Below are 26,904 nucleotides of genomic sequence, written 5' to 3'. Positions count from 1 at the left end.
TTAAAACAAGATATTTACATCACCAGTTTGTTGAGAATTTAAAGCTTATTTAGATAAAAGGCCTAATGAGACTCTGCTAAGTTATGAATATTACTAGCCCTTAAGATTTTAAGGATAATTTGGCTGCTTTATAACATTATGCTGTAGACAAACTTCAGCCAGGAGTTGGACTCACAGCAAGAAATCGAACCAAACTCCCCAGACTGTGGTGCTCATTGTAGTTCTAAATCTAAGCTTAGGACAATATTTATTGTCTCTCCTATTTTATTTTATTTTTTTTTTAATTTTTTTTTCAACGTTTATTTATTTTTGGGACAGAGAGAGACAGAGCATGAACGGGGGAGGGGCAGAGAGAGAGGGAGACACAGAATCGGAAACAGGCTCCAGGCTCTGAGCCATCAGCCCAGAGCCTGACGCGGGGCTCGAACTCACGGACCGCGAGATCGTGACCTGGCTGAAGTTGGACGCTTAACCGACTGCGCCACCCAGGCGCCCCATGTCTCTCCTATTTTAAAGTGAATTATATCAGGTAGGTTTGGAAACTAGCCAATGTTTGGGGGTAGGGAATTTCTGCTCTCACAAAGGTAATGGTCAGACTGATCAGAACAAATTGTTCTTGAGACGAGAGTCCAAGAATTGTTCGGAAAAATAGCTTAATTTAGAAGTCAGCCAACTTCTTTACCCACCCCTTCCTTCAAAGTCCAACTGCCCCAATTTTCTCATAAAAATACACAATTTCACTTATCTGTACTTTATCTGACAACTGTGTTCCTCCAGCCCTCTCCTCCTCTGGGCTGGGTTCTATAATATCCTACCCTCCTATCCTCCACTTGGTTCTACCAAGGAGATGAGCACCTCAATTCAGTGTGTCCAAATTAGGCCTCCAAGGAGTAGTAACTACCTTCACTGGGCTGTTTAACTCTGCACATTGGGATCGCTTCTCGGCCTTTTGGCTAAGATCAAGTGTAGTAACTCTGCACATTAGGCCCCAATAGCACAAACCAGGCTGTGTGGCTCCTAGCCCAGGAGCTCCAATTTCTCTGCCTCCAGTCTCCTTGCTATCTGCTCACCTGAGGAGAGGTCTTCCATTTCCACTGCTCCCTCTGGGTAAGCATGTGAGGCAGGCCTGTGGGCTTCACTACTAGCTGATACAATGAACTCTGCTTCTACTCCACAAACCTTGCTGCTCTCTCCCACTGCCACTCTAGAGCAGGCAGGGAGACAGGAGAGCCTATCTCCTGTCTTAGGTCTAAGCCTATTTTCCAACAGAATTTACCAGATGTTCTACATTTGGGAGATTTACTGGACCTCTGCCCAGCCAGTAATAAAGATGGTCTCCATTTTGCTGGCAGTTCTTATATAAATTCTATCAGCCAGAACCTTGGAGAAAAGAAAATGGGTTGCCATCAAACCTCATCTTCAAACCCCTAATACATTTGTGATGCCCTAACTCAGATCTAACACTTACAGACACCAGGGAATTAGAACCAAAGTACCCACAATGAGATTGAGGCTCATGCCACAACCATGGCAGCTGATAGGAGTAGCTACATAAAACTGGGCAATTGGCCTTGGTCAGTGTACCAAGTTATAGCAGCTTTCACTGTAATGTCAGCTGCTTTGACACTGGAGTGTCAATCACAGCTCTAGCTGGAATCTTCAGGTGCCAAACGATCGCAGAAAAAAAAATACATTCTAAGAATCAGGAGTAGTTTTTCTTTGTAGCATACAATGAGCAAGCAGAAATCTGGCCTTAAGCAGATACAGGTGGGAGAGAAACTGTGTGTCCTTAAAACTAAAAGGCAATGCTACCTCTCAAGGACTTTGGAGTCCCAGTAGATAGGACAACATGCTTGCTAGAGCCAAGAAAGGATCCCTTCAAATCAGGCTTTTCTTCTTCAAGCATGGATGAGAACCGTAATGGCTAGATTAGGCAGACCTCTAGTGTGGGAACTTATGGAGTATGGGCATGGCTCTCCTTTGGTATACAGGCTATGTCAAGGGACTAGCAACCAAGGCTATCAGAGCAGAGAGTAAAAGGAGCAGCAGGCGAATGGAGTCTTAGAATCCCTGGACAGAATATCATGTTTCCGATCTCAATGAATGGCATAGCTTGCCCAAGCTCTAGCTATCATTTGCTCTCCATCACAACCCACATCCAAGTTTATCCCATTCATAATTCTGTTGATACTGTAGGTTAGGTGCTACTCTCCCATCTAGAAATATTCAAGGGCGCTAGAAACTTGTGTGTCTCTGCCTCTGGTATGCTAACAACAGCATCCTTTCATAAACATAAATCATGCACTCCATGGCTTAAGATTGATCGGTGGGTCTCTAATGGCCTTTGACATAAAACCCAAAACACTTCACACAACCTCTCTAGCTGAATCTTGCTTTGAATTCTGTTATTTAGCTGACTCTTCATTAGTCTTCAAATGGCAACTGAAATATCTTCTTTAGCTTTCTCTGGCAGCTCCTCACCAGCTTGTTAGATGCTCTTCCTCTATGCTCCCATCTTTTTTTTTTTTTTACATCTGTGGATCCTATCACAATAATGTTGGGTTACCTAGCTCCTCCACCCAGGGAAAAGCTCGGTAAGTGGAGGAACCATGTCTTTCATGATATCTAATGATAGCTGCTAGCACATGGGAGGCTCTCCAAGTGCTAGTGACCCAAAGATGAATAAAATACATCTCCTGCCCTTGAGAAGCATAGTCTAGCCTAGAAGGCAGTTAAACAAATAAACTAGAACAAATTAACTAGAACAATGTAAGTGCTATGACAGATGTATCATCAAAATTCTATATAAGCAACTTCCATCCCTACAGTGCCATCATCTTATACATACCACTAGTCACACTGCTGAAATTTTGCTTGACTTTCTCTCCCAGAATGCTGTAAGCCCAAGATAAGGGTTGGGAAAGGGGAGGGGAAGGAGAGACACAGACTGTATCCTATTCATCTTTGAATCCTCAGTGCCTCACACAGAAGAAGCTGGCATATAAAGGTGCTGTATATATTGAATATACGGAGAAATTAATCATACCTTTCCTAGGGGGTGGGAGGTGACCAAAGCAAGCTAAAATGAGAAAATCGACACTATCATTGAACCTGAAAGTCATCTCCCAGAATGAAAGGAAGACAAATGACATGAGCAAAGGCATCAAGAGGCAGAGCTGGGGGGGGGGGGGGGGGGGGGCGGGGAAACAAGCACAGCTGATTTTAGGAAGATGCCCAAGGTAAATTCAAAGCCTGAGTATATTCTGCCACTCTGCTCCATCCTCTCAGGGATTCTTGGATGTCCTAAGAGACTCACAGTGAAGAGGTACTTATCCTAGGTCCCCTATTCACTTATGAAATACACTGAAGAATTCTGACCTCACATCACATAACTCAGAGGTAGTCAGTCACAAGAATGGCACACAAAATTCAGCATTTTTCATTCACTACAGACCAGGTACTAGCATGCCCAAAATTCAAATAGAACTGAGACCATAGTTGTCATTCCCCATAGTCTTGTCTCAAATATGCCAAAACAACTTATTTTGGTAATGTAAGCTGTAACTTTTTTAGTAGGGTTCAATAAAAGGAGCTATAGAAAACATGTATCAAAAGAGAAAAAGGCCTAGTAATTTCATGTAATGGACAGTTACATGAACAGTTAACAATGATTCTGTGAAATTATTTTATGTAACATAACCCATGCTCTTTAGCTGGCGGAGTGACAGTGAACTTCAGGCTTTGTTCTAAACCAAACCCTTAAATGTGCATCAATGGCAAAGAATGAAGTCAAAATGAAAATACTGTATTCCGGTTTATATTTTTAATTTATGAAAACTTGTTGAAGGAAGTTCACACACACACCAATACACTCTCTAAATTTCCATGCTCCTCATCACTATTTCACACTTGGCCTGTTTTTTAACGAATGAGCCAGAACCAGACCACCATAAACTCTTAGAGGAAAGCCCCTAAATCTATCATGCGTATAAGACAGAGCTGTACTTACGAGGCTCCATGGCCTCAGTGTCTATAGATGTTGCATGGTTTTGCCTCATAAAAGGAAAAAAAAAGGATAAATCCCACTCATGGTTTTATTGAATACATTATTTAGAATCTAACATGTATAATTTCAAAAACACAGAAGAATGGGGCACCTGGGTGCCTCAGTTGGCTAAGTGTCTGGCTCCTGATCTCAGCTCATCATTATCTGGTGGTTCACAAGTTCAAGCTCCGCATCGGGCTCTGCGCTGGTGGTGCGGAGCCTGCTTGGGATTCTGTCTATCCTTCTCTCTGCCCCTCCCCTGCTTGTGCTCTCTCTCTCAACACAAATCAACATTAAAAAAAATTTTTTTAACACACAGAAGAGTAAAATAAACAGAAAATCTATTTTGTGTTGTCTGAAACTTTTGAAATAAGGAATGTTGACTAGAATACTCTGCATTAAATGGCAGTGTGTGATTTTGCAGCCTATAAAAAATGACATTCTTGGGGCGCCTGGGTGGCTCAGCTGGTTGAGCGTCTGACTCTTGGTTTCAGCTCAGGTCATGATCTCGCGGTTCGTGAGTTCGAGCCCCACATCGGGCTCTACTCTGACAGCATGGAGCCTGCCTGGGATTCTCTCCCTCTCTCTCTGCCCCTCCTCTGCTCTCTCAAAATAAACTTAAAAAAAAAAAAATTTTTTTTAAATGACATTCTTTACATTAAGAAAACAGGGTGAAAAGAGAAAAAAATTAGGAATGTGGAATTGAGAAATACCCTAAATATGGTGGAAAATGTTAAGAGACATAAGCGACATGGAGGGGAAAATCCTAGTACCAAGAAAGAAGTATAAGATTTCAGTGAACCTCTGGCAACATAAAATTGTGTTTCTAGCATTGTACAAAGTCTACCATGATGAACAGCCTATCAGATTATAATGCCTTCCACATCAAAATTCAAATGTATCTATATGGGAAATGTTCCATAATGTCAGGTCTGGTTATACAATGGGTCAGTAAGCAATCTTTACAAAAATTCCTTGACAGCAATATTTGCAGAAAAATATTTTAGCCCAATTGATATTTATTCTGTGTAGGGCTAGAAAAAAACAAAGAGATTCTAACTTTCTATATTCGTGTTAACTTAGAAACATATCTATTATAAGAAGGATTACTGTATCAGGGGTGCCTGGGTGGCTTAGTTGGTTGAGCGTCGAACTTTGGCTCAGATCATGGATCTCACAGTTCATAAGATTGAGCCCCACACTGGGCTCTCTGGTCAGCGCAGAGCCCACTTCAGATCCTCTGACTCCCTCTCCCCTCTGTCCTCCCCTGCCCCCCTCATGCTCTCTCTCTTAAAAATAAGCAAATATTAAAAAAAATAAATAAAAGGGTTACTATATCAAATTCATGCCATATTATCTGTCTTCATTATTAGTAAAAATATTTACAAATAGGATACCAACATCAAACTCTGTAATAGTATCTTTTTAAAATTCAACTTTATTATGGCTTTAAGGAAATATAGGCATCTAAGCTCTTTCTAAACTATAACATTTTTTTTAATTATTCTTTTCAAAGAATGTTGTAAACACTTTAGTTTTCAATATAAAAAGATACTTGGGATGAACAATTCATGATTTTATATAATCATACAGAGTGAAGAGGAAATGATATTGAATCAAACTCCCAAACCCAAATATCTGGGTAACATAGTCAAATACTTTAAAGCTGGTGTGTGTGTGTGTGTGTGTGTGTGTGTGTGTGTGTGTGTGTATGTGTACATTTATAACAATTTTTAACTACCATAGGAGCATCCAAAATCGATCTGAAAGCTGCTTGTCTAAACTTTTCAAATTCAACAATTTCATCATTTCTTCCTCATTAAAAAACCAGAAGATTTAAACATAGCAGAAGTGCAGGACCAGTATGACCATTCCTCTCGATAGCAATAATATCTACTTTGGGATTGGCTAGATCTAAGGCTAATGGTTAAATGGAATCTGGAATCCTCCCAAACCAGCTATGATGAATTCCTTTGAACACTGTTTTGGACAGACAGCCCTTGAGGGGTTCACTCTGGAAAACAGAAACACGAGGTCATTTCCAAATCCACTGCATCAGGGAAGAATTTAGAAAAACCTCTTGAAGACACAGCCATAGTTTTATGCTTCATGCTGCTCAAAGATAGCTCTAGTCTACCATAGATTTAAATAAAAAGAAAATTAGGAAAGGAATTTCCAGGGGCACCTGGGTGCCTCAGTCGGTTAAGCTTCCGACTTCAGCTCAAGTCGTGATCTCACAGTTCATGAGTTCAAGCCCCGCGTCGGGCTCTGTGCTGACAGCTCAGAGCCTGGAGCCTACTTCAGATTCTGTGTCTCCCTCTCTCTCCGCCCCTCCCCCACTCATGCTCTGTCTCTCTCCCTCTCAAAAGTAAATAAACATTAAAAAAAGGAGTTTCCAGGAAACATTTTAAGACCCTACTGAAACCCAAGATCTGATTTTAGTCTTTGACGAAAAGATGTCACTCAAACATTTATTTTTCATTCCTGATTCTGTGAAAAGGCTTCTGAAGACCAACTTTAGCTTCTGTCCAACCTAGGTCCTCAATGCTTAGAGCTCAAGTCTTTTTCATAAGGTGTAATTATTTCAATTCTATTCCTAAGGAACCAGTAGGGTTTGTTTTCTATGGATGTGCTCCCTGTTCCCCCAGAATGTGTCACATTTCCTCTGATCTTCACACAACAGTCCTCTGAGATAGGATAGACAAACTCTCTCCATTTTACTAATGACTTGCCAAATAACTTGCTGTAAGCAAAGCTAAAATGCCAGAACCAAATGCTCAAGTCCAGAACTTCATTTTTTATGCAAAAACATCAAAAAGAGGTATGACTACTAATTTACTAATGACTCTATTTGAACATATGGATGATATAATCCACACATGGGTTATTCCCCTTGGAGCTTGGCCACAACATCAATCTAGGCCAAAACTGAGAGTTTACTTGCAAATGATGGCCAGAAATTTACCTTCATTTGTTTTAGACACCAAATACCTAATTGGCCCTCACTAGGAGACTACTTTTCTGCTGGGCAATAGAAAGGAACTTAAAAATCCACAGCTGCCATGAGAATGACATAAAAGGGAAAGTTGTTAGCCCAGGGGAGAAAAAAAGAATTCCCAAGGAAGTTATAAGGAAATGTATACAATACTCATGTTATTTTTAAGATTTTAAACATCAGAAATGAATCCAGCTATATCACTCATGTTTTCCCATAAATAAATGTAAATGACTTCACTATTTTATAAATTTAAATGACTATACTATCAATGTAAGTGACTATGCTATTAAACTAGAACCTTGTGATTAAAGACTTTTATACCTATAATATACTTAGTTCTTCTTCATGATTACTGCTTTAAATCTAACAAAAGAGATTCATCATCTTCCACTTTCACCTGGGGTTTAAAAGTAACTTTTAAAGCCTCGGGGGTTGAGATTTCCCCTCCTTCTGTGGGAGGATATACAGCCCTGGCCTCCTCACGGTCTGTTTCACTGAGCTCATCAGTGTAGAGCTCAGTAATGGGGCCCAGAGACTCGCTCCTGGCAATGATGTCCACACCCATCTCCCTGACCTCTTCTGCATCTTCAGCCACAGTTTGGTCTTTAGCTTTCCGAAGGCTACGCATCTTAAAAGCTTCCTTTGAGGGAGCTGCGTTAGAAATGGATTTCTTAAACCTTTCCCCTGACTGTTTCAGCCTCTCTCCCGACTGCCTTAACCTTTCTCCCGACTGCCTTAGCCTTTCTCTCCTCTCCGGGGTCACTATTCTAGTTCTAATTCTGTTCACTTTCTTGTCAAAATTCTGCCGTGTCTTCTGCATGTTTTCTTTGGAAAATGCCTTTTTGATATTATCAATGCGCTCCTTGCCTGACTTTCTAAGTCTGGCAGATCTGCTTTCTTCAACATAATACTCTTCATCCGAAGACAGATCTATTGGAGGGTCAAAGACATCGTCTTCAGCCTCTTGATTCTCAGTTAGGTTTCTGTCTTTAACAATAGACAGGGATGTCGGACACCGAACCTCCTCCTGAAGGAGAGAAAAAGTAAGCATGTTAGACATCAGCTCTTTTACCTTCTGGCCATGCCTTTTCAATCTCCTCCATGGGTTGTTCACCTTCTGCCTGCTCCTTAACTATTAATATTTCTCAGGGTTTCTCTCTCTGTGTCCTGTTTTATCTCCCAAGTTCAATCAGAGCAAACTGATCCACTCTTCTGTATTCAGATCCAATTGTAAGCAAACTCACAAATATTTTATCTTCACCTCTCCTCTTCTCCTAAGATGAAGATGCAATTCTAAATGATAGACTTCACCTGGATGTAACAGGGACACACCTCAAACTTAACATGTCCAAAAATTAAGGTCGACCCAGCATCCTCTCCACATCTTCTTTTCCTGGGTTTCTCAGCACCAGCACCCATCCAGGTGCCACCCAAATAGAAATCTGAGAATTTTCAACCCCAATATTTCCCCTCCTTGTCATCCCATGTCCAACAGGTCACCAAGCACTCTCAAGAACACTGCTTAGTAACTCCTGTCCCCTCCTCCTTACCACTACCAATGTCCTAATTCAGGACCCTGTCACCTCAGACCTGAGCTTGTACAATAATATGTCTACCTCCAAAGCATCACCTAAGTATTTCCCAGGAAATATTTCTAAAGCATAGCTCTTATCACATCCTTTCTCTACTTTAAAACTTTTGGAAACTCATAAATACTCAAAGGAGAGAGTTTAGTTCTTTAGTATGATCAGAAGGCTCTTCAGTTTGAGCTAAACCTACTTTCCAGCCCAGCAACACACAACCACTCTCTACTCCTCAAACACAGTGTTTTCATCCCTTCATGCCTGTGTGTATCTTTCTTTTTCATTATTCTTTTTTTTTTTTTTGCTCACTTTAATCCCTTTCACCTCTTTTCAGCTCTGTCAACAAAATCTTCAAGAATCAATTAAAAAGTCCCCAACTTTCCTCAAGAAGCTAATTCTTTCCCCAATTTATACCAGAATGACATGTGCATACCTCTACTTATAATACCACTAATACCACTGTTTGAATGAATTGGAACTCTGCTCATTTATATACTGAGGCCTTCACTAAATAATAGGTTCGATGAAAGCAGAGATGTGTCTTATTTATGTTTTATGCCCAGTATCTATCAGAGAGCCTTGTGCATAGTAGTTATACTCAATAAATAACTATTCAATCAAAAAGGGCACAGACCTTCATTCAACAAATAGTTTCTAAGCACCTACCATGCACCAGTCAATGTTCTAGGAACTGAGAAACTCCTGTGGAGAAAGCAGAGTAAAAGAGCTTATATTCTTGTAGAGAGAGAAATAAACAAGTTAAATATGTAGTCTGTTGGATGGTGGTAAATGCTAAAGTGAAAAATAAGGTAGGGAAGGGAGATATACAGTGACTGAGGAGGATGCTTGGAAAGGCTTCACTGATAAGATGACATCCTAGCCTAGACCTGAAGGTAATGCATATATCTGAGAGGAAAACCAAAACAGCAAGAAGGCAGCATGGCAGGAGCAGAGAGATCAAGGGGCAAAAAGAGGAAAGAGGGTAGAGAGGTAGCGAGAGGGCCAGCTTATGTAGGGGTTCTATATCTAATAATAAGGACCATGGCTCTTATTCTGAGTCTGATAGGAAGCCTTTTAAAAAGTTTTGAGAACAGCAACATGATTTGACCCATGCGGTAAGAGTATTGCTCTACTGAAAACAGGCTCTAGGGGGTGAGATAAGAAGCAAGAAGACCAGTTGGAGACCACTGAGGTAAGTCAGGTGAGAGATGAATGAGGGTGTTGGCAGAGGCGGTGGTAAGAAGCAGTCTGATTCCAGATCTACTGGGAAGGTAGATGCTGACAGGACTTACTGCTAGATTTGGATGTGGAGTGTTAGTGTCAAGGATGATTTTCAAGCACGAGGTTAGATTTCCCATTAACTGACATGGGGAAGAAAGCAGGTGGAAGAAACTGGAAGGGAAAGATGAGATCTGAGATGTCAAGTAGGCAGCTGAGTATACAAACTTGGAATTCAGGAAACAGGTCTGGACTGGAGATAGATATAAATTCTGGAGTCATTAATGTCAAGAATTAAAAATCATGAGACCAGATGGAGGAGACTATTAAGAGACTGACTGAATGGGACAACACTTAATGTTATTCTAACTCCTTGGGGCCAAGGTACATTTCAGAATTCAGAACATTTCAGATTTGAGGAAAATAACTTTTACATTACCTCTCCAGTCAGATCTTGTGAAGAAACAATTTTGTGACATGAATATGAATGAATGTTCACTATAAGGTACAATAAAGCGTATAAACAGGGGCACCCTGGGTGGTTCAGTCAATTAAGCATCCAACTCTTGATTTCAGCTCAGGTCATGATCTCACAGTTTTGGGGATAGAACCCTGCATCAGGCTCTGTGCTGACAGTGTGGCACCTGCTTGGGATTCCTTCTCCCTCTCTCTGCCCCCCCCCCCCCCACTCATGCACACACTCTCTAAATAAATAAATAAATAAACATTAAAAAAAGGAAAAGAAAGAGTAGGGGGCACTTGGGTGGCTCTGTCAGTTAAGCATCCGACTTCGGCTCAGGTCATGATCTCATGGTTCATGGATTCAAGCCCCACGTCGGGCTCTGTGCTGACAGCTCAGAGCCTGGAGCCTGCTTTGGATTCTGTGTTTCCCTCTGTCTCTGCCCCTCCCCTGCTCATACTCTGTTTCTCTCTCTCTCAAAAATAAATAAACATCCGAAGAGGAGGAGGAGGAGGAGGAGGAGGAGGAGGAAGAGGAGGAGGAGGAGGAGGAGGAGGAGGAGGAGGAAGAAGAAGAAGAAGAAGAAGAAGAAGAAGAAGAAGAAGAAGAAGAGAAGGAGGAGGAGGAGGAGGAGGAAGGAGAAGAAGAAGGTGGCAGTTGCCTTTAAAAAAAAAAGGAAAGAAAAAAGAGTATGTAAACAGCCTTGTGCTATTTCAGGTCAGGTTTTGCCACCAAATGGGTTCAGGTCAACCCTAGGTAGCAAGCTACCCAGTATGTTATGAGAAAATTTTAATTTTTAGAAATTTTTGGATTTTGGATTTCTAAGATAGATTTCGAAACTGTAGAAGGAAAAGATGAGAAAGAACCAAAAAAGGAGAAGTATCAGCTATTGAGGCACGAAGAAATCCAAGAGAGTAGCACCCTCAGAAGCCAAGGGAAAACAAGTTTCAAGATGAGAGGGAGGGACCAACTATGTCATATGTGTCAAAGGATAAGGATGAAGATTGGGTTTGGGAACAAAGCAGACACTGGGGACCCTTGAGAACCAGCCTAGAAACACAGCTGCTAAAGAATCCCAACTTACTATTTAGGGATTATTTCCAAAACTAAACAGGCAAGACTTTAAGGATCATGAGACTCTTAAGGGAATCCATGAGTTAAAATTTCTATTTTGAATTTCCAGTATAATGCCTTTGCATATATCATTTTCTTAATGTTTACTATTTTTTGAGAGAGAGAGAGAGTACAAAGAGATGAGGGGCACAGAGAGAGAGAGAGAGAGAGAGAGAGAGCACGAATGGGGGAAGGGTAGAGAAAAAGAGAAACACAGAATCCAAAGCAGGCCTCAGGCTCTGGAGCTGTCAGTACAGAGCCTGACACGGGGTTCTAGAAACCACTAGATCATGACCTGAGCCAAAGTTAGACACTTAACCAATTGAGTCACATAGGCACCCCTCATGAGTTACAATTTCTAAAAGAAACTGTGCTCCTACTTGAGATCTAAATTAAATCTGTTCAATAAGGGCCACCTGGGTGGCTCAGTTGGTTGAGCATCTGACTTCGGCTCAAGTCATGATCTTGAGGTTCGTGGGTCCGAGCCCCATGTTGGGCTCTGTGCTAACAGCTCAGAACCTGGGGCCTGCTTCGCATTCTGTGTCTCCCTCTCTCTCTCTACCTCTCCCCAACTCACACTGTCTCTCTCTCTCTCAAAAATAAATAAACATAAAAACATTTTTTTAATCTGTTCAATAAAATAAATTAAATAAATATGTAAGAAACAGGTTTATTCCAAAAACCTATCAGCCTGATAGTCAAGAAGGTCCTTGGAACCTGATTTCTTTGGATACTTGCCTAAAATTAAATTCTTTGGCTACAGGATTGGAGAGTCTATCTAGCAGCTTTGAAAAAAAGAAGAAAAGGCAGGTGGGCGTGTCATAGCTCTCAGATGAATCAGTGAAAGCGGCAAAATTATTCCTCTCCTTTCCTGACACCTGCTACAGGGAGTAGCTTCAGCAACACCAAGTGGGTTGGTATGGCCTGAGAAGGTATAATTAGAATAGGAAGGAGCCAAAGAATAATTACTGCTTAGTAGGGGGAAAAACCCTCACAGTCTTGCTGTGAAGGAATCAGATATAGCTTAACTCAGGAATCACATACCCTTCTCTTCAATGCACAAATTATACAAAATCAGGCTTAAAAAACAAAACAGAGGTAGAGTAAGAGAAAGTACTTGTTACACGGATCTATTTGTTGCAATTCCTATGAGTCAGAGATACCATGAGTTAATGATGAATACGCTGTAATAATAATTAAAGATTATAGGCTGGGTTACGGTTGATTTCCAAATAATTATTATTATCCCTTTTTATGTAAAAGACCAGATAAAACGATGATTTTTGTAACAAAACGAGTACTATGATAAGAGTAAAGTGGGCCCTATCAAAGTAACATAGCCAGGGGACTTCCGAATACACAGAAGTCTGGGATTTGTCACTAGGGAATAACCAAATATCTCATTTGGTAACTGTAGACATGTGGTTTGTAAGCAAAATTGTTAAAAGAGATGGTAAGACTGCCGGCTTTCATGAGAAGGTCATCAAAGTGGACGTATGTTAAGGAGAAATGATAATTAATGAAAACTAGCAGATAGTTTTTTAAATGCAAATGTCCAGGATTAGGTGAAAGCTCAGCCATACACAACTGTGGGAAATAAAATGCCAATAAAGATTGCCACCAAGGGGCGCTTGGGTGGCTCAGTCGGTTGAGCGTCCAACTTCAGCTCAGGTCATTATCTTGCAGTCCGTGAGCTCGAGCCCCGCATCAGGCTTGCTGCTGTCAGCACACAGCCCACTTCGGCTCCTCTGTCCACGCCTCTCTGCCCCCTCCCCCACTCACACTCTCTCTCAAAAATAAATAAATAAAACATTAAAAAAAAAAGATTGCCACCAAAAGATGTAACTAGGGAAAACTTCTTGAGGAAAAACCCAAATGGAAATGAAAGTATCCTACAGCTGAATTACTCCAGCTTTAAGTTCATTTTAGAAGGACAGGTGATCTCAAAATAACCACTTACACGTATTAACTATGAGAATGAAGTGTAGAAACTAATTTTAACTAAGAATAACCATGTGAATACTATATAGTGTTCTAACAGCTAAAGAATCATCAAATCCATTCCTAATTGCCTTTATCTTTTCTCTAGAAGCTCTGCCATCATAAAAGAGCAACTGCTTACTGACAAACCATTGCTGACCCTGAGCAACTTAATTTCATAGAACCTTCACAGCATTATATCTTACCAGGACTACTAAGATCTGACTTAAATTAGTGCCTCTCAGTTGTTTTTTACATACTAATCTTTGACTTGTTCAAGTAACTATAGGAGTTCAAAGAGAAAAAAATAGCAAGCGTCAGGTAATAAATAGGTGAATAAAGAAAATAATCTTAACTATAATAAACAAATTAGGTCAACAGACCAACTGACAAAAGTTCAATTAGAACTTTTCAGAAACTTCTTTCCTCTAGCTTTTGTAGATCTTGATTGGTACATGGCCCACTCTCCATAAAGGTTCTCAGGAGAAATGCTAGATGCCAAGAATGTTGCCGGGCATGCCCCATGCAAGTGAAGGGTGCAACACAACCCCTTCCTGCTGATGCCCTTGGAAGGTGAACTGAAGAATGGATCCTACATTCTCTAGTACCAAATCTAGATCCCTATTACATGCACTAACACTGGGACTGGTCTCTTCTTAAATAAAACACGTTCTTAAAAACAGACCCAAAATACTACTCTTTCATGCCAGTGTAACTGTATCAGTCAATAGAGTGCTATGGAGAACTGCCTAATGTGTAAAGAATGCTGTGGAGAGTTGTGGCCCACATCCTTAGTGTCTTACAAATATCTGCCTACATACATAATCCAACTGTGTTCTTATTTCATTTTGGTTTTGCTCTTCTAGGGTTTTTTCCTATGCATAGGAATAGCCATCTATTTTTAAAATACACTGCGATAACACTGTATATTATATATACACTGGTGAACATCCCTACACACATTCCTGATTTTATGCTTAGAAAAATTCTTTGATGTAAAATTTTGGTGCCCGAAGGTTTGTGAAGGTTCTTAATAACATACTACAAAAACTTCCCTCCAGAAATGTTGTACCAGTTAATACTCCTAACCAGCAGAATATGAAAGTACCCTTAAACTCTGGGTATTTGTTTTAATAACTGAAAATATTTAAATGGGTGAAAATGGAATTCTTCTCATTTGTCTTTTGTGAACAGTCTGATAATGACTCTCAGTTTTCCTACCACAGGATGAGAGTTCAACTTTTTCCTTTTGATTTGTAAGAGTTATAAAACATATTATAAATATTATGCATCTTGCCATGGATGTGTTCCTATTTCAAAAAATGAGTGCCAAGTGCAGAGTAATATAAGAACTTAGCACAATACACAATGCCACACAAAAACTACTATATTAAATAGGCTAAGTCAAAAGACTATAAGCATTTATAAGCAATTACTTATATAATTGACTCCTATGCTTGTAAAACTGTAACAAAACTATATTATAAGAAACATAAAAACAACTGCCTGATTGTTAAGTAATAGTTTTGCTTATTGTAATTATTTTACATATTCTCACATGTAAAAATTCCAACAGAGAAACAACATTCTGAAAAGTTTACATTTTACTGTTTAGAACTTTCCAGGTCTCCATAGAAGGGGGAAAACCACATTGTGGGATTACTATCCTCCATTTCTCTTTTTAGGTGTTTTAAACTACAGGCTTCTTAGATCTCTTCTAGAACTAACACTCTCAATGTATGAAAGGGCATCATGCTGATATGGCTAATATGCTGGAGGAGTCTTACCAATATTAAGTTTCAAAGGCAAGAAATAGCCTCAGCTCTGATCCACAGTTCATATTACACAAAATGGTTGAGAGGCTCAAAATACTGATAGGATAGTACATTAGTCAACACAGTAATGGCTTTATCCTGAGATTCTTGCTGATACAGAATGCCACTCCGTGAATAAATACAATAGTAATGACGAGATGCTGGAAACTTCTGATAGGACTGGTTGGCAATTCAAGGATGTTAAGATTTTTCAGTAATCAAGCAAAACACAAGTGGCAATCTTACCTGGAATATTACCACACGGAATTTGTTTTTCTTCATTATTTCCTCTTGCTTGGATTCAACTTTTCTCACGTGAGTTTGCTGCCTCTCCACCCGGGCCTTCACATCTTTAATGTGAGCACTGACTTTTCGAGTTTTCTCAAACAACTTGTTAATGACGTAGCCTGTATTGCTGTGTGACTGTGAAAGCTTCAACAGGTCAATCTGGACAGATTTTATGGCATTTTCCATTTCCCTGTGTCTCTCCTCTAGTCTCTTCTGGCTTGCCTGCACACTGTCCACGATGGTGGCTACTTTGTCCAGCACAGTCACAATGGTAAGAGCAGCGTCTTGGTCTTCATCTTCTATAACACTTGACAGGCGATTCTGATGGGTTTTATCAGCATTTGAGGCAGACCCATTATGTTCCATTTTACTTATTTCTCAGTGAAAGATGTCCCACCACAATCAATTCTGGCACTAAGAGCAAAAAGTTAGCTTGATAACAGGCAACAGGGTTGTATAAAGGGTTGGAAACCCCACCCCTGGAGACTGGTCAAGTATTTATAACTACAAATACCCACATGTGACTGGTCTGCAATATGAATCCTTGCAGAGCACTGGGTACTGTTCCAAACATGCTTGGTGACTGACTAATGGACTCAAATAAGACTGTGTGGAGAGAAGAGGAAAGCTTTAAAAAAAAAAGTTCCCTGAAGCCACCATGTTACTAATATTAAGCCTAGAAACCAAATGATCAAAAAAAGCAAACACTAAATATTGGGGGAAGCTTTTGCCTTTAAATAATTTGAAGCAGTATTTGAAAAAGCAAAGGGGAATTCTGAACTGAAATCTTTTTGTACTTACTTCACACATTAAATGTACCGATTTATCAATATCAAAGAATGTAGTAAAATAAACACACCAAAACAGAGGCCATATAGTGAAAACATTATATTATAACATGCTTTTCCAAACCAAATATTAAAATTAATATTTAATTTTTAACATATTCTTAAATTCTACATGCATACTTCTGATTATCTAAACTACATGTTAAACAGCTGGATACATTCTACTCACACTTCAGATCTTTAAACACCAACAATCTATTAATATAACTATTACTACAGGACAAATTTGGATAGAGGTCTTAGATAATTTTTAAGCTCACTTTAAGAGCACCCATCATTAACAATCATTTTTGCATTTTATTCACAAACACTGATACAATTTATTTATGTTAAAACAAATATTTTTTAAAAAATGAATGTGTATTAAAGTAGTTTAACTAATAGAGAAGGCTTTATTCCAATCTGTTTGTTAAACAGACCATTTTCACGATACCTAAACCTACTTTTCAGTGATCTGTTCCATCTTGGCTACCAGATATCTTTCCGAATTATCAGAATTATTTTTTCAAAGAGAGGAATAATCAAATTCCAATCCATACAGCTTATAAATATTTTACATCTAACACACAGCTCTACAGTTCATGCGATAGGCAGGGTCTAAAAAATCAGTTACTAAATCTCAAAAAACATTTAAATGTCTATTTAAACACAGTGTCTTCTAGATTTTTTATCTTTTTTTGTAAGAAAAGTAATCTGTAAACATCTTTACCTTTAGTTCATGCTTGGTCATTTGTTGTGGTCACTGTGGAAGAAGTGGGTATGACTTTGTAACCATTTGTGAAGTGGTCCATCTTTGCAAAAATATTACATTCCATGGGTAAAGAACAAGTCTTAGAATTACCATGTGGTATAAATTTGTGAAATCAATTTCTGTATTTAAAAACATAAAACAAAGACTACGAAACAGTCCAAAACTGTTGTAGCTGAATATTCTAAATACGAGCCAACAGTACTACACTAAAAATGTCCAAAAATAAGGCCTCTGAAATAAATATTTCCATTCTTTAAAAAAAGACATAATAAATGTACATCACATGGTCAGTGTACATATAAAAGTCATCAGTTTAAACCATTCTGGATGACGTATCTGAAGTAAAATGACCTAGGTTTTGCTTCTGTCGCCGTCCTCTGTTGTTTTTAGGGCATTTTCTGTTGAATTAAAAAAATAAAGAAAAGAAAAAGGTCATTTTGTTTAAGATATTTCAAATGTTTCCAAAGTAATACACATTTCACACATAAAGCCTTAATGAGAAACAGGATGCTGTTTGATGCAAGTCAAGCTGAGGACCAACGTGTCAGACTGCTATCTTCCCTACACAGCTGGGGACTAGACGTTAGGTACAGAATGCAGGTGTAAGCACAAGCAAAGCTCACTCCTGGGTCTCTACTGCTGCAGATGCACTTCCCCGCCCTTCTTCTGGCCTGACAACTCCCGAGCTGCGGTGACCAATAACATATAAACCTAGGATAGTAGAAAGGATCCTGATCCATGTACTTCCTCTGAGCATTATGACACCCCCAAAGTGACAAGGACAGCTTGGACGAGGGAGTAATCGGGAAGAAGTGTGCTTATTAACCTCAGATATGAATAGACAGGAAATGCTTAGCGATTTTAGACAAGGAGTCGAAAGAAGTTTTTCTGCACCCTGCTTGGGCAAATCACAGAACCCAATAAAGAACTGTCATCCTGGGGATAAGGGATAGTCTTGGACTCTGCTTTCCCTTTAGTGTACATGTTTCTCCGTGGTGGTATCAATCTCATTGTGCTGTAATTGCTCTTGTGCCTGCCCACCAGAATGCAAACATACGAGCTCTTACTATGCACAAAGTGCTGTGGTATGCAGTGTGGAACAAAGGCACTGGGATGAATTCTGGGAATTCTGAGTTTGGACTCTGCTAAAAACTAGCTGTGCAATCTCCTTTTCCTACATATGAAATATTAAAAGTTGTGCCAACCTCTAAAATCTCTGCCAGCAAGGTATTTATAATCTAATGGAAAGAAAGTCTTGTGACAAGGAATATTCCTAAAGTTCTCTGTTTCTAGTTCAGTTTCAAAGAGCACTGCTTTGCCTTGACTTAAAAGCCTTGGTGTTAACACTTTCATCTTATATGCTGTTTTTTGCAAATTTTATCTCACTAATCCTCATAAAAACACTTTGAGGTAGACAGTGATGAAATCACGTCCATTTCATGGTTAAGAAGCCAAGCAAACCTCTTTAACTGTCACCAACTCACCATGACCTTGGAAAAATTCCAACTTCCTGGGGCCATGGTTTTGTCATCTATAAAATAAAGGTGTTTGGCTAAGATGATGTTTGAGGTCCCTGCTATTGTCATTCTAGGGGTCTCAAAACATAAAAGAAGATTCCAAGTATAGAAGAAGAAAATTTTACTCATGCAGTCTTGCTCAGTGAGTCAGTGGGAACATCCTTTTAATGGAAGATTCCTCACATGTAACAGCCACCATGGGATAAGTGAACAGCTGTCCCATAATGGACCGTGTGGGAGAGGCACTCCTTAAAAATTCAGTGGAGCTAAGTCCAAGTACATAATTATAATATTCTAAATTCAAGAGAGCAAAACATTTGAGGGGAGACAACACCACAATAAAAAGACAGGCCTCAATAAGGAGACATGTAAGATAAATTCAATGAGATGAGCCTTCAGTCACGGAGACAGTGGGCAGCAAAAGACGGCTGCAACACAGTTATAAAAACACTGTGATGTCTAAAGTCTGTGAAGGCAGCACATGGATTTGGGATATAAATTTGAGGGCACAAACTTGAAAACTACTTGTCAGGTAATTTTAATTTAGTAGAATTAGAATTTTGAAGATTGTAGCACACTGAAAACAGAAGTGTAGAACAAGATAAAAGGCTGGATTGGGATTTGTAAAGGGCTTAAGTATCTTGAGTAAGGTATTCCCCCATCTAAGCCTTCAGTCTCCTCACCTCTCTAGAATAGAAGGCATTGACTCAAAGCTGCTTCCTGCTAACTCTAACATCCTTTGATCTTCTTAAACATGACATCGTCACCAGGCCTCAAAAGCTTCCCTCATCTTTACCTTCTTTCTTTCACCCTCCAAATAATTCATTACTCCGCTCCTGCTTTACTCGAATAACGTCCTAAATAGTTCCCCTGACCTCACATTTTCTCTCCTCCAGTGAAATTTTGCAGATGACACCCAGATTAATGCTCTGAAGAAATGATTCATACCAAGTCGTTCCCCCCAACTCTATTCAAAAGCCCTGTCCCTCTAACAAAATTAAGTTTGAACCTTGCTAGCAAGCAATGGTCATACTTGGCAAATGTATTTCCTGAGGTGACTCAACATAGACCCTCCTCTTGATGGTTCAGTGGAAAGAGGAATGGTTTGGAAACCAGGCAGCACTGAATCCAAATCCAGCACTTCCACTTACTAGTGGGATGACCACAGGCAAACTACTTAACCTCTAAGCCGATATTAAATGGCCACAGGCAGCTCTGCTGTTACGTGGGGCTTTTTTTTTTCTATTTTCCCTTTCTGCTGTCATTTTTTATATTATTATCCCAATTTTAATCTACTGCCCATTTTTTTTTTCCTACTGCCCAATTTTATACTCAGTAGTCTTGCCTAAGGGCAGATCATCTGTTCAGTGGAATAAAGTCCACTGATTTTAGCACTTGAATTTTATGAAAAATACCTGTTATTCAGAGAACATTTTTTATCATTTCTAGATTTATCATTTCAGCTCCAGATGGCTGAGACTAGTGAAGGTCTGGCTTCTATCCAGACCTTGGATAGAAGAGCTATAAATCCATTATGGCCTGCCAATATCTGTACTTGATATGCTCCGATCCTCTGCCCAGAATAATGCAGACAAGTACAGAAATGATGTTTATGGGACTTCTGAACCAAATCTTAAAGGAGACAGGAATAGCCAAGCAAGACAAAAAAAAAAAAAAAAAAAAGAAAACAGGACACTGGGAAGCAGAAAGACAATATGAACTGGATTTAGCTGGACTTTTCTTGGGTCCACTTCATTTCTGACTTCTACATTTCCACTAAGTTTGGAAAATACCTATTTTTTCCCTGTTGCAATCCAAGAATGTCCCTTAATTTTGAGTTTAATTACGATAAATGCCAATGGTTTTAGTTATGATGGAGAATTTTAAAGATTACTTATAACTGTGTTCCAGAAAATGAAATGTTAAGACAATGATATACAAAGAAAAGCCATTTTCTTTGAGCTCTGATTTCTTCCTTTCTTATTATATTTACTATGGATAAAGTATATCCTTAGGGCAAAAAACACCTTGCAGTTCATCAGCGCCTTAAAAATTGGGGCAGGCCCTTCTGTGCATGTGCAGGCCATTCTGCTACTACAATCATCATTCCAGAATGCAGTTCTAAGATCCCTACATTCTTTATGCCACTGAATATTATCCATGCTCCCTTTGCCAGCTGCCCAGCTACACCTGTAACCCTGAGAATGAGTTCTTGTCCATACTCTAAGGAAGCAAGATAAGGACAGGTCAGACCTACTTAGAAATCTTAGGAACTGATCCTAGGATTTTTTCCTAATAGACAGGAAGACTTAAAGCCCCTATCATTTTGAGTGTGCTTCAAGGTTCTTCTTTACTTTAACAGCTATCCAACTCTAATTTAAGGTTGGTATTTCTTAGGCCATTACCTACCTCGTTATGCACATGACAATCGCTACTATAATGGCAATCTGTACAGCTCCAATAATTGCTGCAATAAGAACATGAGTGAGCTTTTGCCTACTTGGCACAACATAGAGAATACTAAAGTCCGTCTTTTCACAGTGCTGTCCAGTGTAACCAGATTCACATCTGAAAAGGGGAGGAAAAAAGATTCCTATGAGAATTACAGATTCTAATAATTCTAGGTTTTAGAAGAACATACAAAAGAATAATAAATTTATACAAAAATAGCAAATCAGGTGCTTTCCCACTATCTGAAAAAAAACCCCAAAACTTCCATCTGTGTATTTCCTTAAACGCTACTCAATGTCTATTTCACAGTGCATCTTTCACCTATCATTATAGGACATTAATTTTACAGTTGCTAAATGGTCTTTATTACACCTCCTTTAAAAAAACAGATACATAAGGGGCGCCTGGTGGTTCAGTCAGTTAAGAGTCTAATTCTTGACTTTAGCTCAGGTCATGACCTCAGAGTCGTGGGATTAAACCCCACGTCAGGCTCTGCGCTGGGTGTGGAGCCCACTTGGGTTTCTCTCTCTCTCTCTCTCTCTCTCTCTCTCTCTCTCTCTCTGCCCCTCTCCCACTCAAACAAGTACATGCTCTCTCTCTCTCAAAAAAAAAAGGTACATAATAGTACCTTCACTGGCTATCATATAGCTAACATCTAATCCTCAGCCTAAGAGACATGCCAGCTATTTCCTTTTTTTTTTAAGTTTATTTAATTATTTTGAGAGGGAGGAGGGGGGGGAGAGAGAGAGAGAGAGAGAGAGAGAAAGAATCCCAAACAGGTTCCATGCTCTGCATGGAGCCCCATAAGGAACTCAATCCCATGATCTTGAGATCATGACCTGAGCTGATACCAAGAGTTGGATGCTTAACTGACTGAGTCATCTAAGCGCTCCTATTTTCCATTTTTCACAACTATGAATTAGGTGTAACAAATATTGGTGAGTGTGCACATTTCTATATTTAGTGTTATTCAAAAGGCTAGGTACTTGGAAATGGGATGACTAAATAAATAGATATAAACATTTACAGTTCTCTGTAAATTGCACTTTTTATATTATATCCAACACACTTTAGTGTACATAAATATAATCATTTAAGATGCAGGGGGAAAAGTAAAATAAGTTATTGACAAAAGCAGAGTCAAGCAGCCAAACAGGAGCTAATCTTAGAAATTATCTGAATTCCAAGTAAATAAAAAGGCAACATCAGCTGATGATAATAATTTGACAGGGGGAAACATTTAAGATATTTAACAAATTTCACACTTTGTAGCTGACAGAAGTAAAATGTATAATTAGCCAGCCTTCAGTTAGAACTCATTAATAAAACCTCTGAAGTGTGAGGATAGTCGAGTTATTAACATCCCACACTTCATTAGAAAAAAAGATTTTTTAATAGAGCACACATAAAGAATAAGAAGAAATAGGAATAGGGAAATAGGAAGCCAGGGGTGATGTGAGTCCACTCCTCCCATCCCTGAGGTTCCTATACACCTATCAGAAAATTTCACACTGGGTCTAAGTCTACTAGCAGACAAAAAAAAACAAAACAAAACAAAACAAAACCAAAGTAGTAAGGCAGATTTATAGATCATGGAATAGAACCTGAGAGCCCTGAAATACGCCCATACATCTATGGTCCAACTGATCTTTGACAAGGGTGCTAAGACAATTCAATAAGAAAAAATAACCTCTTCAACAAAGCTGCTGCGAGTAGATGTCCACATGCAAAAGAATGAAGTTGAACCTCTTCTTTACAACATACACAAAAAATAATTCAAAATGGATCACAGATCTAAAGGTAACAGCTAAAACTATAGGGGCGCCTGGGTGGCTCAGTCAGTCAGTCGTCGGACTTAGGCTCAGGTCATGATCTTGCAGTCAGGGAGTTCCAGGCCCGCATCAGGCTCTATGCTGACAGCTCAGAGCCTGGAGCCTACTTCAGATTCTGTGTCTCCTTTTCTCTCTGCCCCTCCCCAACTCACACTCTGTCTTTCTCTCTTTCTCTCTCTCTCTTTCTCTCAAAAAATAAACATTAAAGGTAACAGCTAAAACTATAAAACTCTTAGAAAAAAAAGTGAATCTTCATGATCTGGATTAGGCAAAGATTTCCTTAGATATGATACTAAAAGCATAAACAACAACAAAAAAGTTAAACTGGATTAAATCAAAATTAAAACCTTTTGTGTTTAAAGGCACTATCAAGAAAGTAAAAAGATAACCAAAAGAATAGAATATTTTTGCAAATTATATTTTTGATAAGACTTGTATCTAGAATATATTTAAAAAACTATTACAAACTCCAACCAAAAGAAAAAAAAATTACAAAATGGGCAAAAAGATCTGAATAGACATTTTTCCAAACAAGATAAACAAATGGCAAATAAGCACATGAAACGATACCAATATCATTAGTCATCACGGAAATGCAAATGAAAACAACAATAAGAGATCACTTCATACCCACTGGAATGGCCAGAATCAAAAAGTCAGATAATAACTGTTGATGAAGATGCTGTAGGGAATGAAAAATGGCAAAGCCACTTTTGAAAACAGTCTGGCAGTTCCTCAAAAGTTAAACACAAGAGTTACCATTTGGCCTAGCAATTCCACTCCGGACACTTACCCAACTGAAATGAACACAAGTCCACACAAAAACCTGCCAACAATTATTTAGGGCAGCATTATTCATTAATAGCCAAAAAGTGGGAACAATCCAAATATTCATCAATTGGTAAGCAGATTCAAAATGTGGTATTATAAGGAGCAAAGTACTGACATATGCTACAACATGGATAAACCTTGAAAACATTATGCTAAGTGAAAGAAACCAGACACAGAAGACCACGTTATACAAGCCCACTTAAATGAAATGTCCAAAACAGGTAGATCTATAGAGACAAAACAGACCAGTGATTGTCTAAGACTAAGGGCGGTGGGCAGGGAGATTTGAGAGTAACAGCTAAAGAACACAGAGTTTCTTCTGGGGGCGATGAAACGTTCTAAAATTGATTGTGGTACTACAAAACTGTGAAAAAAAAATACTAAATACTAAAAATCACTGGTTTAAAAAAAAAGAATAAGTGGGATAAAAATGGTAAGATTATTAACATAAAATGCAATCTCCATAAAATAAAATCAAACCAGTTGCTCAAAAGAACCACAGTTACTACTAATATTAGATTCAAGGGGATTTTACCTCATTGGTCCTGATTTAAAGAGGGCACTTTTTGATGCAGAGAACATCATCCTCAATAACATAGTTGTAATAAATTCAACAATATAATGAAATCTTATAGGATTTTTAAAATAATGTCTTTTGGGGGCGCCTGGGTGGCGCAGTCGGTTAAGCGTCCGACTTCAGCCAGGTCACGATCTCGCGGTCCGGGAGTTCGAGCCCCGCATCAGGCTCTGGGCTGATGGCTCGGAGCCTGGAGCCTGTTTCCAATTCTGTGTCTCCCTCTCTCTCTGCCCCTCCCCCGTTCATGCTCTGTCTCTCTCTGTCCCAAAAATAAATAAACGTTGAAAAAAAAAAATTAAAATAATGTCTTTTGTGGTAAGCTAATGGCAAAAAGTCAAAGCTCAGTAAAATAAAAACAGGTCCATAGGGAGCTATAACAGTGTCCTAGATATGCAGCTCTCCGACAGTTTAGCTTAATCCAAAGATTAAAATCAGAGTATCAGAAAGAATGTATAGGCCATATATCATTCAGGCAATCCTCCTTGGATATTATTTTCTGCAACTGACTTTTGGGTTACACTTTCCAAATATCTGGATAATAACTTCTAGGTTATTACTACTTCTGCTGTTTTTGATTAAAGGCAGATCCAGGCATTTGGTCTTCTACACTCTCCATTCTTTCATCCTACACACGTCCATAGTAATCTCGTTCACTACCATGCCCTCATGTGCTGATTCTTCCATTTGTCCATTTACTAAACATCTGACATGTGTCAAGTACTGTGGATATTTGGGATACATCAGTGAGCAAAACAAATAAAGATCGCTGGTCTGGTTAACCTCTAGCTGGAGGAGGGAGGGTCAATAAACATGAATTAAATGGTTATGTTAGAAGGTGATATGCACTACACGAAGAGAAAGAAAAGAGTTAGTTAAAGGAAATTACAGGTCAGGAAGAGAGGGTTGCAACTTTAAACAAGATGGTCAGGGTAGGCTTCACTAAGAAGCTGACATGTAAGTGAGGATGTGAAGGAGGTGAGGGAATCTGCCATGTGGACAACAGGAAGGAGAACATATCAGATAAAGGAAGAGTCAGTGCAAAGACCCTGAGGAGGGAGCATTATTAGCACATGTCCATGTCCAAGAATAGCAAGCATGGCTGGAGTGGAGTGGGCAAGCAGAAGGGATACAGAGAATTAAGACAGAGAGGTGAAGGGGTCAATTGTGTAGGGTTTCTGCACTCGATGAGATAGAGGAGCCACTGGGAGGGTTTTAGCAGAGAAATGACATGAACTTTCATTTGAAGTCTCCATCTCGGGGTGCAAGGGTGGCTCAGTTAGTTAAGTGCCCAACTTCAGCTCAGGTCATGAACAGCTAACTCATGTTTCATGAGTTCAAGCCCCACATCAGGCTCTCTGCTGTCAGCACAGAGCCTACTTTGGATCTTCTATCTCCCTCTCTCTGCCCCTCCCCAACTTGCAAGCATGCTCACTCTCTCCCTCGCCCTCTCAAAAATAAACATTAAAAAAAAAAATGAAAAGTCTCTATCTGGCTTCTAAGTTGAATATGGACTGTAGGATACAGGGAGGCTGTTGCAATAATGCCAGAGAGAAGAAACGGTGATCTGAACCAGGAATAGCAGTGGCAATGGGGAGAAGAACTCCGATTCTGGACATATTCTGAAACAGAGGTAATAGGATTTCTCAACTGACTGGGTATGGATTACGAGAGAACTCGAAGATGTATCAGAGGTGTTTTCTCTGAGCAAAGGAAAACATGGAGTTGGCATCAACTAAGATGAAGAAGGCAGCAGATGGAACAGGTTTAGAGGAGGGAAGGCAGATCAGGAGATAGGCTTAGATCCTATTGAAATGGAGGAGTCAAGACATCCACAGGAAAATATCAAGGAGGGAGAGGGATCTATGAGTCTCAAGTTGAGGAGAGGGGTCTGGGATTTATGCAAAGTAGGAGTCATCAGCATATGTCATGGAAAGCTCTAAGGCTGGGTGGCATCACTAAGGAAGAGGACCAGGACTGGACCCTTGGACATTCCAACAATGAGAGGTCAGGAGCAAAAGGTGAACCAGCCAAGAAGATGTAAAGGAATGGCCAGTGAGGCAGCAGAAAAGAGAGAGAGAATGCAATCCCTAAAGCCAACTGTATTATTATGCATATTGCACAGGAGTCAAATGCTACTGACTGTTCAAAAGTAATTTAAGACTAAGAATTGATCACTGAATTTAGCAACAAGAACAGCCTCAGGGAAGTGTTGGAGCAAAAGCTCATTGGGGTGGGTTCATGAGATACAGGAAGTGAGAAGCTGGAGAGAGAGCACAGACAACTATTTTGTGTTCTTCTACAAAGGAAATAAATGGGACAGCAGCTGATGAGAGAGTGAGAATTTTTTTCAAAGACAGAAGAAATGAAAATATGTTTAAATTATATATATATATATATATATATATATATATATATATATAAACATATCTATACAAGAACATATGAAACACAGAAAAGCAGGGAGAATTTCTGGTTGGTGCGGGTGAAAAATCTGTGAGAGTCCTCCTCATAATGCTTTAATGTTCTCAGTGAACTCAGAAACAAGATGATCAGCTAAGGAGGAGAAGGAGGTACGGACAATCTGAAGAGAAGGGTGAC

At 39.4% G+C, this 26,904-nt stretch overlaps 2 protein-coding genes and 1 pseudogene across 4 annotated transcripts in view; 1 reads left to right on the top strand and 2 right to left on the bottom strand.

Moving 5' to 3' along the window:
- The first annotated feature begins 933 nt into the window (after positions 1-933).
- On the top strand, positions 934-1,114 carry LOC115500214 (annotated as a pseudogene).
- Positions 1,115-6,502: 5,388 nt separating this feature from the next.
- CAVIN4 (caveolae associated protein 4) lies at positions 6,503-15,968 on the bottom strand. The gene is made up of 2 exons (XM_030294380.1): positions 15,458-15,968; positions 6,503-8,070 (listed from the first exon to the last, which is right to left on the bottom strand). The coding sequence occupies exons 1-2, from the start codon at positions 15,863-15,865 to the stop codon at positions 7,393-7,395; spliced, it is 1,086 nt and encodes a 361-aa protein (XP_030150240.1). The 5' UTR covers positions 15,866-15,968; the 3' UTR covers positions 6,503-7,392.
- A 472-nt stretch (positions 15,969-16,440) lies between these two features.
- The window catches only part of LOC115499785 (tomoregulin-1), a 125,956-nt gene continuing 115,492 nt past the window's right edge, over positions 16,441-26,904 (bottom strand). For all 3 annotated transcript variants that reach the window (XM_030293958.2, XM_030293950.1, XM_030293951.1), the window contains 2 exons: positions 21,025-21,183; positions 16,441-17,496 (listed from right to left, as the gene is read on the bottom strand). In XM_030293958.2, coding sequence (XP_030149818.1) covers positions 17,412-17,496; positions 21,025-21,183 — 244 coding nt within the window. In that variant the 3' untranslated portion in view covers positions 16,441-17,411. The remainder of the gene's footprint in view (positions 17,497-21,024; positions 21,184-26,904) is intronic.

The sequence above is a fragment of the Lynx canadensis genome, chromosome D4 (genome assembly GCF_007474595.2).
Source record: "Lynx canadensis isolate LIC74 chromosome D4, mLynCan4.pri.v2, whole genome shotgun sequence".
Classification (NCBI taxonomy): Eukaryota; Metazoa; Chordata; class Mammalia; order Carnivora; family Felidae; genus Lynx; species Lynx canadensis.
This window is presented reverse-complemented; position numbering and strand designations above follow the sequence as displayed.

What these genes read in the sequence shown, in the direction of transcription:
- CAVIN4 (XM_030294380.1), bottom strand. Translation starts at nt 15,865, where the DNA reads ATGGAACATAATGGGTCTGCCTCAAATGCTGATAAAACCCATCAGAAT. An exon ending in TCCGTGTGGTAATATTCCAG is followed by an intron (nt 8,071 to 15,457) that starts GTAAGATTGCCA and finishes TCTCTCCTTCAG; the next exon opens with GAGGAGGTTCGGTGTCCGAC.